Source organism: Taudactylus pleione, unplaced genomic scaffold, assembly GCF_031769625.1.
Source record: "Taudactylus pleione unplaced genomic scaffold, aTauple2 ptg000093l, whole genome shotgun sequence".
Classification (NCBI taxonomy): Eukaryota; Metazoa; Chordata; class Amphibia; order Anura; family Myobatrachidae; genus Taudactylus; species Taudactylus pleione.
Genome location: NW_028284495.1, coordinates 6,727,713 through 6,740,248, shown reverse-complemented (window position 1 = coordinate 6,740,248; position 12,536 = coordinate 6,727,713). Strand labels below are relative to the sequence as shown.

General features: G+C 37.5%; 1 protein-coding gene across 3 annotated transcripts in view; it reads right to left on the bottom strand.

Moving 5' to 3' along the window:
* ST18 (ST18 C2H2C-type zinc finger transcription factor) overlaps positions 1-12,085 on the bottom strand; it is a 152,225-nt gene extending 140,140 nt beyond the window's left edge. For all 3 annotated transcript variants that reach the window (XM_088469758.1, XM_088469759.1, XM_088469760.1), the window contains exons 1-3: positions 11,890-12,085; positions 1,333-2,031; positions 284-418 (exon numbers count right to left, since the gene is read on the bottom strand). In XM_088469758.1, the coding sequence (XP_088325884.1) occupies positions 284-418; positions 1,333-2,031; positions 11,890-12,067 (1,012 nt within the window). In that variant the 5' untranslated portion in view covers positions 12,068-12,085. The remainder of the gene's footprint in view (positions 1-283; positions 419-1,332; positions 2,032-11,889) is intronic.
* Between the last annotated feature and the right edge of the window lie 451 nt (positions 12,086-12,536).

The following is a 12,536-nucleotide window of genomic DNA, read 5'->3' as shown; positions in this document are numbered from 1 at the left end:
TTATGTTATTTTATATCCTTAACTCCATGTATACATTTTGATGTACATTGATTATCAATTATACATACAAATAACATGTTAATTAATTATGTTTGGTGGTTGGAAAACTTGTTATAACAAGCAAGGTTAAATAGTAAATAGAACATTCCATAGATTCATTTTCCATTCCGTGGTCAATAGAAATATGTTATAATCAAATCTGTTTGAGCTGCAGTTTAATTTCAAACCCATTACAAACGTGACAGTTAATGATCAGATATATAGTGAATACAGTCTCACTGACTTTCTAAAGGCACTCGAACTTTGTGAGGACACCCAGACAGGCTGCGATGATGTGGGTATAGTCCAGTAACATGGCCTGTGCCATCACACCCCGGGATAGGGCATTTGGTCTCACGTTTGTCAGGACGCGGAGAGTCTGCAAGAACAAAAGAAAATGATACACAATGTTCTAATCGAAACACAAAAAGTAATTTATAAACACAGTAAAGTGAAGGCTCGCAAGACAAATGCTTTCCTCTTTTGCAATGCTTCTCTGCAGTTGTGCTTAGCTTTAAATGAGAGCTGAATGTGGCATAACGCATTCTACAGCCAAAAGCAAAGATTGAGATTTCATGTTGCTGGGCAAAATATTATAGTGAAATTAATGGGTGGAGTCTGTACATTTAGAGAGTAACCATCCAATACCAGCCATTGCATTCTGTAGGATGCCTCTTTAGCCTTTTAGGTACATATTAAACTCTACAGATTTGACACAAAAAATATGTAAAAATAAGAGAAACGCATGATGTCCGCTTACTCTCATGACCTATTTAAGACTATAAGCGGACTGGCCACACAGTGAGATATTTCACAGTGTATGGTCACCATATCTACGTTTCTTCACATGGGAGGAGACATTGTCTCATTCCTCCCTAGTGAAGGAATAAGGGAAGTGTCAGGAGGTCAGACATGGCAGTGCACATGTTTCCGACATGCTGGGCGATTGTAGCATGTCTGACAGACCGATAATTAGCGGTCATTCACGACAATACACTGCACAATTATCACAATTATGTTGCTGATCTGCTTATTGTAAAGTGTACACCAAATATAAGGGGGAGATGTATCAAGCTTTCTAAAGAGGACATATGAAGAAAACTCCCATAGCAACTAGTCGACTTCTATCTATCATTTTATAGACTGTACTTTATAAATGCTAGCTAAAAGCTGATTGGTTGCTATGGGGAACTTCTTCATTTGTCCTCTTCAGAAGGTTTGATACATCTCCCCCATAGTAACAAGCAATACAGAGCATATACAAAAATATGTTAACTCATTACAATGGCTTACTTTTGCTGCTAAACATTTGCCGGCTAGCTACATCTATTACTTTAGTTTGTCTTCTTTCTCTCGCTAGGTGCTCCAGCAGGAACATGTCAAGTTCTTTGTAGGTGCTGTGAAACATGTGACCTTGCTCAGCTTGTAAAGTTATTGCTTGTTCAAGGAGACTCAAGTTTCCTTTTGTTTTATCCAAATCCACTGACTCTTCTGTAATAATTGAGAGGCATTTATCATCATCCTCGCTCTCAGGAATCTGGTGTTGGCTTCTGTCATCATGTTCTGATATTTCTACTGATGAGTCACTTTCAATCTCCTCTGTTTTCCCTTCTCTATTATCACTTTCACCCTTCTGCTTTATGTCTTGACTGAATCTGTCAGATATAAGGTCCTTTAAATTGGTCTCATCTGAGTAACTGTAAGAACTGTCCCAACCATTTTCAATTATTTCAGAGCTGCCATTATTGTTCTCAGGAGAAAATGCTGGTGGGTCATTTAGTTTGGAGGACTGGATACAATAACTTTCTCCATGGTCTCGGTGAGCTTTTAGCGATTGAATAACACTCCCTGTAGGACTGTTTGTCACTGTATGTAAAACAGTTTTTTTTGTTGACTGTCCCAATACTAATGGATCAGTGATCAGATCTTCATAGCAACACTTTCCTTCTGATGAATGGGTTGTCATACCAGTTGATTGCACAGTTATTGTACCTATAAAAAAAAAATCAAAAATATTGAGCCAGGACTGGACTTAAAAAAAAAGCAGACCTGGCATACAGTAGATAAGTAGATGTGACCAAAGCAAACACCCCCCCCTTCCCCCCCAAAATGATGAAATTTGTGTCTCCATTACATACTGGCTCATGGTTGTGTCTTTCTTTTGGTGCTACCAAGTGTAGAATTTCTTGTTAGAAAGTAATCTCTCACGAGCAGGGACATCTTCCCTAATGTGCATCTCTTTATACTTTCTTCTACTCCTTACTTCCCACAAGGGCACCTGACACTTGACTGCTAACTCCCTGCTGCATATTGTGAGTTTTTCAATCGCTATTGCAGCAATGTGTATCAACCATGTCCTTGTCCTGCACTGTAATGTTCTGTAAGTTACTCGTTTCTTGTTCACTTATTAGTTTATGTACTGTGTAAGGCACTGCAGAACACTTGTGGTGCCATATGAATAAAGGATAATAATAATAATTGTGGATTTCATTTCTGAATAACAATTAATGTACATCTCAAAACACCTTTGTTGTGTGAAGTTCGCCTAAACATGCGCATAGTGGAAACAGTAAAACTTCACTTCATAGGCCAACTTGCTACTGTTCCAGGACATCCCTTTTCCTTAACTTTAAATTTTGCTTTTTTTTCTGCTAAGTATTGCTTGATTTAGCCTCATTTGTATCCTAACTTAATCATGAGTGTGCCTACAAATGTGCATTAACATTTAATGTATGACTGCAAGGTGGAAGGGTGACACTGAAAGTTTAGGGTGAGGCCCAGTCTCATTCAACTTTGAGGAAGTATGAAAACACAGACCTATTGCAGGAAGTACGGCACATTTCTCTTGCTCACCAATAAACTTAGAGTTTGGCTAAATGTTCAGCCATTGCGTAGTCCTAATCTTATTTCCTGCATTGATTTGTATTATACTATAGCTGGATCACTGTCAGTATCCTTGTTTTCTCAACATTTGACTAATGTCAGCTGGGACCTTACATGCAGCCACATTCCCTTCTACAAAGCCCTACAGGATTCTTCTATGTTTTGCATTGATCATAGTATACATGATGCACGCTACTCTACACATGCTATCTACTTCAGTTTGACTTAAATACTTTGATATTGCACTACTGTTTTATTAGTCAAGGCCTTGCATTCACATATTTTTGGAATAGGGAACAAGGTCTAAATTAACTTATTGAAGTAAATTGCTAATATGACCCTAGATTTAAATTAAGTTTTATATGAGTGCTATACAATCATACATACACATACTGTAGGCTTCATATTTGTAACCAGCTTTGAAACAGAGCCCTGTGCCGGCCCTGCCACCTGAACATGTCACAATGTCATGCACAGCAGGTGGGGCCACCAGCATCGGGAACAAGAGCACTGCCTGGAGCATCTTTTTGATGCTCTGAGCAGCTCTCCAGCAGCTCTACTGGCTGCAGGCAGGGGAGTAGTGAGGGTGGTTCCGGTGGAGCATGAGCTCCAGATGCAAAATGGACAGAGGGCGCCATCCAGGATTCTGGAAATTCATGGGACGCTGCAAAGTATGATTGCCGCCTGTTAGTTTTATCTTGGTTTGTTTGCTATATATCCTAATTATATTGCAGTTCTAAGATCCGTTTCTACATTTTATGCTCCCTCAAGCTGCCCAGATTACCTACCCTCCGGCCCTCCTGCCTATGTGATCATTACCACCCCTCTCTGATAGACTCTTTGCCCCTCCCCTCTCCTCTTTGATCCCCTCTGTCCTTCTCTCCTCATTTCATTCATTGTGCTTCAATGGATTTAAAAGTGACACATCTGAGGTAAAGTCCTACACTTCAATTATTAGGTATGAAATTAAACAAAGTGACTGCTTTGCTATTTAAAGTAATAAGGTGTTCCGAGGCATGACCACAAAGTGTTGTTTGAAAGGTCTTTTAGAAAATATTAGGAGAACTGAAATAATAATCAATAAGCATTCTATTCCCCCAATGGGACCTCCATGCCCCAACATGATACTGCCACTGCTGTTTTTCTCTTCACCAAAGTATTCCCCTGCAGGCTTGCCATACCCCACTGGCACAGTTCAGTACAAGGAGGGGGGTGCTAAGACGTGCACTTTCTCTGGGTGCTATGATACCACGCTACTCCTCTGGCTGCAGGGTGTTGTTCCAGGCATTCTGGAAGCAGGTGTCTTGGGGCAACAACTGTGCCAGCCCCAAGGCCCTGTGATTTTAGTGGTGGCACAACTCACATGCCCCTAGTTATAACCGTGTTTGTAACTACCCGGTTTTGCAGCATTTAACATCAGTGCAATGGCTGTATTTGGGTCACGACTCCCAATCCCTTGTTTTTCCGCTTAGTAACAGACTAGATTTAATATAAATCTATTTATTTAAAAAAAAAATCTATTTATTTAAACAGACTCCCATAGAGGGTATGAGGAAGGATCTGGGAAAACTGATTTATAATAATTAATGGTACATGATGAACATGGCAAGTTGACAACAGAATGAGGAGGGGGGGTGTAATAAACCTTCTAAAGAGTGAAGAAGTGTGCAAAAGGCGAAGTTGCCCTTTTCAACCAATCAACTGCTAACTAGCATTTTTATAAGGTTTGATACATCTCCTCTTAACTCACTGTCCCTGTCCATGAGTGTGGACCCATACATATTTGAAATCAGTTCACTGTATGTCACAGTAACAACATAAATGTACCATTTGCCACTATGGGCATGGACTTCAGATTCACTCTATGCTTTTAAAGTTTTATGTCCAACTTTATTTAGTAATTACTGTAGTTTGTCAGCACCATGGCAACTCACTACCTAAATATGTAGAATAAGATTTCACTGTTATTCTTTTCACTCTGGCAAATGACTCAGGGCCTGATTCAGAGATGTGCGTTATAGGATGTATACGCAGTTGAGCGAGCAACAGTAACCGCGCATCTGTCGTACAGTGCATGCTCAAGGTACATTACCGTAGTCACTTGCAGAGACAATTTACTAGCAGTATGACTGACAGTCAGCAAGCATTTGGGGGAGGTATAGGGGCGTGGCAGCAAAGACTCCAGGGATGCTGCAACCTTTTCTGGGGCATGTCCCATCCTGTAACTGCGATCCTATTAGACTGAAATCTGGCTTACTCAGGACTGCCTAATCGAATGACCTGCGTCCGATTCTGCATCTTTGTATGCAGATGCTGCGACATTTTATGCAGATGCATGGATTTGCAAAGTCGCAGGTGGGCGTCTCAATACATCTCCCGGTGGCTGTGACATTTACATACTGTATGTTCACAAGGCAGCTGCGTAGAAAGACGCAGCAGCAGCAATAGTGTACAACTGTGAATTAAGCCCACTGTGTGAAGCAGGAGTTTATGGATTTGTAGGATTATGTAATATGAGCCTAATGTTTATCTTGCAATCGGATTTCTGTATTTTTTTAATACAATTGTCATTGGAAAATGTATTTAGGCACCTAAAAATAACAAAATTACCTCCTATTAACAATCTCTGAGTCATTTCGCAAAAGAGTTCTCCCAAATCACCCTTAACACCTCTAATTTAATTTCTAAATAGTTATTACCAAATATGTAAGATCTCCACCATGGAGGTACAGTACATTTACTAAATGGCAGGTTTTCAAAGCCATCAATAGTCACTAGTTTTTCCCCCTGTATTTAAAATGGCACTAATATTAAATGCAAAACACCTTTTTTTGCATTTGATATTATTACCATTTTAAATTCTGCAGGCAAGTCCGCTAACAATCTGCAGCTTTTCATAGCCACGTTTAGTAGATATACCCCCTGATGTTTACTTTTTTAAAAAATTGATTTAGAAATAAGAATGCCTTATGGCAATATATTAGGTGATTCGATTTTGCATATGATATGCTGAAAATAATTAATGGAGTTTCCAGCATTAAATGTTAAAGGGACATTAAGGTAATTTGCAAAATGTAAACAAAAGATCCTATGTTGCCTTCTGTTCTTTATCACCAATTACCCCACTAATATTACCAGAATTTCTAGTCCTTTCTGCTTCTTTTAGGCAGCAATGGAGACCAAAAACTGCCTCACTCTGATATCATTACAACTAATTTATTTAGTTTGTGACTGGCAGTGAGCCTCAAAGTGTGGTGCGAGAGGTGGTAGGGTAGGTTGGCGCTGCTTTGGAGGTCCAGATTCATCGGGACCAGCCCTGACATGAAGGGGGCAGGGACATGATGGTTGGGCGGCTAATAATCTTGTGTCTAGGGGCAGCCTGACTCCTAAATCCCCCCCTGATGGTACCACTACAAAATGTGTCAAACAAGTAGCACATATATATGTACAATTTTGAAATGCTAGAAATAGTCATACAATAGTTTTAGATCCATATTTGTAACACTTGATTGATGCTTTTTTGTCTGAAAAGAGGATTGTCTGAAAAGAGAAAACCCGTAATCTGAGCCTACACATATCTATGATTCATCAGGTCTAGGTGTATATAATACGAGTATATTACACTGTTCTGAAATTTTAGAAAATGTTACTCTGCATGTTGCAAGCACATAGTTACACTACTATGAACCCCATTTAAATTTAAACATTGACTGCAGAATAGACATAACAGCCAAAATACATGCAACTCTATTGCATATAAAATGTGGAAATGTTAAATAGATATGTGCAGTTCAGTTTTCCTGAAGATCTTAGGGGTTGAATCGACTTGAAACAAGTATCAGTTCGGAATCATTTTCGGGTTCTGAGTAGAACCGAGTGCTGGCTCAGGTCTGCTGTAAGTTCGGAACCCAGATTTTAAAAAAGGACAGGTTTAGGATTGCATAAACAGGTCCAAATTACATGATTTTAGCTGATTTTTTATTGATTTTTATTGATTTTAAATGGAATCCAGAATGAATACGAACCAAAACACTTGAGAGTGGTTTTCCCAAAACCAAAACTTGATGAATTAGATCCAAAACCAAAACATGGAGGTCCGCGCACATCTCTAATGTTAAACCTACAATCAGTGCTACCGTACATGCAGTATTGGCAGCACAATCAGATGTGAATGGGTATAAGTTGTTTAATAATAGTCATAAACAGACATTTTCAAGTTCAGTAGGCAGTTTACCATGACCAACAAGACAATAAGACTCTTAAATGAGATCATGCACTTCTGAGTGCCCTGTACTGTGGCCCCGTCTACCTATTCTAAAATCCATCACTAAAAAATATATAGCTACCAGTAACTTTATGTATGACTTTGTAACGTATCTTCCCCGTGGTTGGATCTGGTTTGGTATCAATATGACACTAAAGGGTTTGTTTAAGTAATATGTGATACTGAACAATAATACAATTCTCTATTCTAACTTCAATTCCGCACTAATAAACCAGGCCTTAAGAAACAGTTAATTCTGTAAAGGGTCTTACATGGCTGAAAAAGAAAACAGTTCTGCATTAATCCCACTGCTTACTGCACTCTTTTATATGGCAATGTCATTTTATAAACATTTGTTTTCATTACATTTCTGTTAAAGTTCCACAGCCAGAAAACTTTAATAAATATCTCTATTTATGTTAATTATCGCATTTCTGTCAAAATGACAATATGAACTAGGAAAAACTGAGAAAAGCAGCAGGTTGTAGAAACCGGATGAGAGGGTATAATGACAGCAGACAATGTGGCTTTTATGCTCCACTGCAAATCCTTATAAACAGTGCCACAGACAAGGGCACTCACAAAAAAAGTCTGCATTATGTATCTTTCTTGTAATTATCCCCCTAAAATCAACACTGGACTGCCAGGATCAAGTAAATATTGTCATAGTAACTAAAAGCATTTTTGGAAGAAGTCACAACACTAGCCCTTTTAATAACTTTGATTATAGATGGCGTTCTTTTGTTTGGATCTATTCACTATAAACCTAAAAAATTTACAATTTTACATAGTGGGAAAAGAGGCTGAATAAAGAGCCATGTATCATTCTGAACAATGGTCTATCATCTCCTGATTTCACATCCAACAAATTCTAGCTTTAAATAATAAATTAAACATAGTCTAAAATGCAAATGAAGTTTTTCTCAATAACACTGCTAGCTATTGAGAGATGGTGTAAAGGGTTATGATAATTTTAAAGTATTATGAACTGGAGAAAACAAATAAAAAGCATTTTCAGTGAATATGCTCAATTCATTGAACTATTCTCTCAATCCACTTAACTACCCACATGTGTACAATAATGATTTATAGACATTATGCCTAATTATGCATATTTGGGCTGTGTTAAAGTGCCTAACAAAAGCTCTAGAAAGCAACAATTACCTCTGTTGCTTAGTTACATAGTTTAAAATATTCCTATTAAGTGCAGATTACAGGGGGGTAGAACCGCACATGTGCGGCCCAATGCATTTCACTTTTCTGGTGCCAAACTGTTAGCATTTTGGGACATTTCCAACTTACCTAATGTTTGGTTCAACTGTTTGTTATGTGTTAAAAGAAAATATTTATTAATTATATTGAAGAAAATAGGATTCATACAGTGAATGATGATTTGGATTTTGTGAAAAGGGGTTTTCGTCAAAGCAAGTAGTTCTCACTTTTTAAAGATATCCTGCTGTTTTACATCCCATGTAAACTGAATACAAAATTTGGCATGCTGATGAAATGAGGGATAACAAACAAGTCCATTTTTTTCAGTCTTCATTTTCTCTTCGGTAACAAAATTGTGGTCTCTCATTAGACTGTATTTTTACATTTATATTCTTCGCTTAAATAAATATTTTTCATATAAAATGATTATACATTTTGACACGCATACATAATTATATTTACATAATGTAATATAGGGTCTCTTGAAAGGAATTTAATTTGTAATGTTAGGATGTCCCTTAGATAAGATTTCAGTGCCGAGTTTTAAATCTAAAGTTCTTCTGGGCCTGTTCCTTAGTTAGTATTTTGTAGTATTAAATTGACTGGTCCTAGCCCATTGTAATTTATAGAACCTTTTATCTTGCCTAAGATGCATATTATAGTATTGAAATCCATTGCTATAGAAAATGTACAATCATGCATTTATATATCTATCTGACATCTATCATTGAATGTGGTATATTATGTTGACATGAGAATGTCAATATGGTTCATTCATAATGTTGGCATTACCCGTAATATTGGCATTACCCATTACGAATGTCTACTCTGATGTAATGTTGACATTGTTGAAATGTTGTCAAACTGTAATTTGTAGCCGACAGTAACCCTAACCCTAACAGTAATGGAAATGTAGACATTATGACATTGTTGACATTTCTGAACTCAACTTGCTGTCAATATTGACATTTTGCAGGTGTTGACATTAATTATGTTGACATTTTAATCATGTTGACCTTCTGCAGTCGACATTGTGAATGATGACATTATGATCGGCTACTTTTTGATTGCATACCATATCATTTTCTGGTTCTGATATTAATCTCCTTATAAATGTTGGGTCTATTTTTGTGTAAACGTAATGTGGTCTGGGTGGAACAATGCATCACCGGTCCCCATAGTAAAATTTGTGTAGGATTCCATAGTAGCCTCTTAGGCCCCTTGCTAACTTCTGGGCATGCACCCACCACTTATGCAGCGGCTCACAAGAAACCTCTGCTCTGTTTTTTTAAAGTATTGGTAAATGGGGACCATGGTTGGGGGTAACCCAACATTTCTGGGCCCTGTAGTGTTGTCCAAAAATATGAGAAATAGTGATCTATCTATTACTAAACTCACATCCTTTGGGACACATGGTGGATAGCTTCTGAGTTAAACATATAATGGGCATGACACATTTCCCAGCATTTTTTTCTACTTTGGTTTAGTCGCGCATTCTATTTTAACATTTTCTGAGGCTGTGGAGAAATATGGTTTGGCTGGTTATCCCCTGGCCTTCCTACAGGCTAAATATTACATTAGTAAATTAATCCATGTATTCTCAGATAATTTGGCAAAATCCAGTTGATACCCTTTTGACTCCTGTTCTCAAAAAAAGCTATCTATTACTATTATCAATTTTTCAAGGAAAACATAGACCATTCAACCTCTTCTACTGGACTGGCAAAATGGTCAGGGCAATTTCCTGCACCCACAGTTGATGACCTATTCAATTCACTTAACACATCTCGTAAACTTCTTTCGTCAGCTATGTACACAGTAGACTTCTAAAACATTTTCCATAGAGCATACTTGTCTCCACATAGAAGTTTTCATATGGGACACTCTCCCTCACATTCTTGTAACAGATGTGGTGAAGCCAATGCAGACTTATATAATTGCTTTTGGATGTGCCCGTTGGTCAGAGATTTTGGCTTCAAGTTAACTAGTATGCGAGGCTCATTTGCTTAATTATGTCCCATTTGTGGAAGAATGGGCCATATTTGGTGTTGTTCCCAATAACTTGTGGATGAACAGAGGGGGAAAACGTTTGCTGTTAGCTCTTAGTGCAGCAGCTCGCAAAACAATTTGCAAGAATGGTAATCACCATTTCCCCTACCAATGTCCCAATTTTGATCTAAGCATTTTCACTTGTTCCGTATGGATTGAGTGGAAGCTAGGCTAGAGAAAGAGTCTAAGGTGGAACAATTTTTAACATGTGGGAAAGTTACATATCCACATTATGTATTGATATGAGACTTTAGATCCATAATTGTTTAAAGAATACGTCTTGCTATCTAATAAGGTTCATTGACAGCAACCCACCCATAGATGTTAACACTCCTACTACATTAAAAAAATACTCATTAAAGGAGACGTTCTGGAGCTTCTATGGGGGAGGGGGAGGAAAGGTAATATTTCTTCTTATGTTATTTTTCATTATTTATGTTCATATATTCTTAATTGAATTCAGTTTTTTTCTATTTATTGTGTAAAATGAAATGTGTTTGTCTTTTCTATAATTATTACAGCACTGAACAGATTACAGTCAAGGCAAAAGGGCAGCTTTTTTGTGCACTGGATAGTCTGTTCCAATATACTGAAAGATGTTGTCATTTTGGTTACACGCACTCTACACCTTTCAGGGGATGATGGACAAAATTCGAAGGCCCCATAGACAGTATGCTGCTTATCTTGTTGATTTAGTCATCTATAGTCCTGATTGGCAGTCTTGCTTACCCTGGGTACAAGCAGTGTTGGACTCCTTCTGTGAGGCAGGGTTGGCAGCTCACCCAAATAAATGTAGCTTAGGGATAGAAGAGGTGGAGTATCTTGGATACACCATAGGCAGAAGTTTGATGCAGCCCCAACTTAATAAAATTGAGGCAATCCAAGGTAAATCCTGTTCACCTCTTTGTTAATGACTGATGTCAGGTCCTTTGTGTTATGTAGTAATTTTGAGATTTCTTGAAAATTTTCTGGCAAAAATGTGTATGTCTGTCACTGAGGCAGTGATGTGCTGCTTTTTTGTGAGCATTGTCTCTGTGAGAGATGTTATTGTTTACACTTGAGGAGTGATACAGCTCAAATCAGGCTTAAAGGTGTACGGTCATCGAGAAACAATGCACGGTCATGTGATCTAGTGTTTCCAACCATGTTGGTGAGATCTATCTCAATATACCACACCATTTTTTAAAATAAATAAATAAACTTTAAAATCCAATAACAATAACCATATTGCAGTCTGCTCAATATTAAGTGCCCAACATCAATGGGCTTATGAAAAGAAAAGGAAATTTAAGGTTGCACTGCTCTTTGTGTACCAAACCCTCAATTTCCTCATGTGTTAACCATGATCATATTTATCATATTAATTATTGTTAATTTTGTTATGCAATGTACAGTATGCTTTTACAATATGCAAATATTTACACACATCAGCTATCACATACCTGTAGTAGTGCAACATTTTTTTGTCATGAACTTAAAGCTCACAAACTCAGATTTATCCTCATTGTCTTCTTCAAGTTCCTCACTGGGATTATAGTGCTGGGGTTTCATTAACAGTGATTTTCTTTTGTTGACGGGAGCCGTGGAACCCAGTTCTTGAAATTTCCTTTTCTTTGACATAGTGCAATTGTAAGCACTAGAAAGGAAGAGTTAAGAGACATAATTGACATATCAAGTGCTTAAAATGTTAAAGATGGGACTGTTCCATATTTTTGCCCTGTGTTTTATTGTGATTTGATCTACAGAGAAATATATTTTTTACCTCTAACACAGAGTAATTAAAATAAAACAAATTTGAAACTCAAATGCCCAATCTCAACTATGAACTTACTAATCCATGATATTCAACATTGAGCCAAGAACATACAGGATAAGAAAAGAAAAATGTGTTCATTTGTATACAGAGCAAATCAAGGACTAGAGATGTTTATTTCATTTCAATCAGCTGTAATACAAAAATGTATATTAAACAGATTGGTATCATATGTTAGGAAAATGATATACTGTACAGTTTTGCCACCCTACCGACCTATATTACATAGGTGCTGGGTGAAGTAATACTTTTCCATGGAACTGAGGCAAAATATTA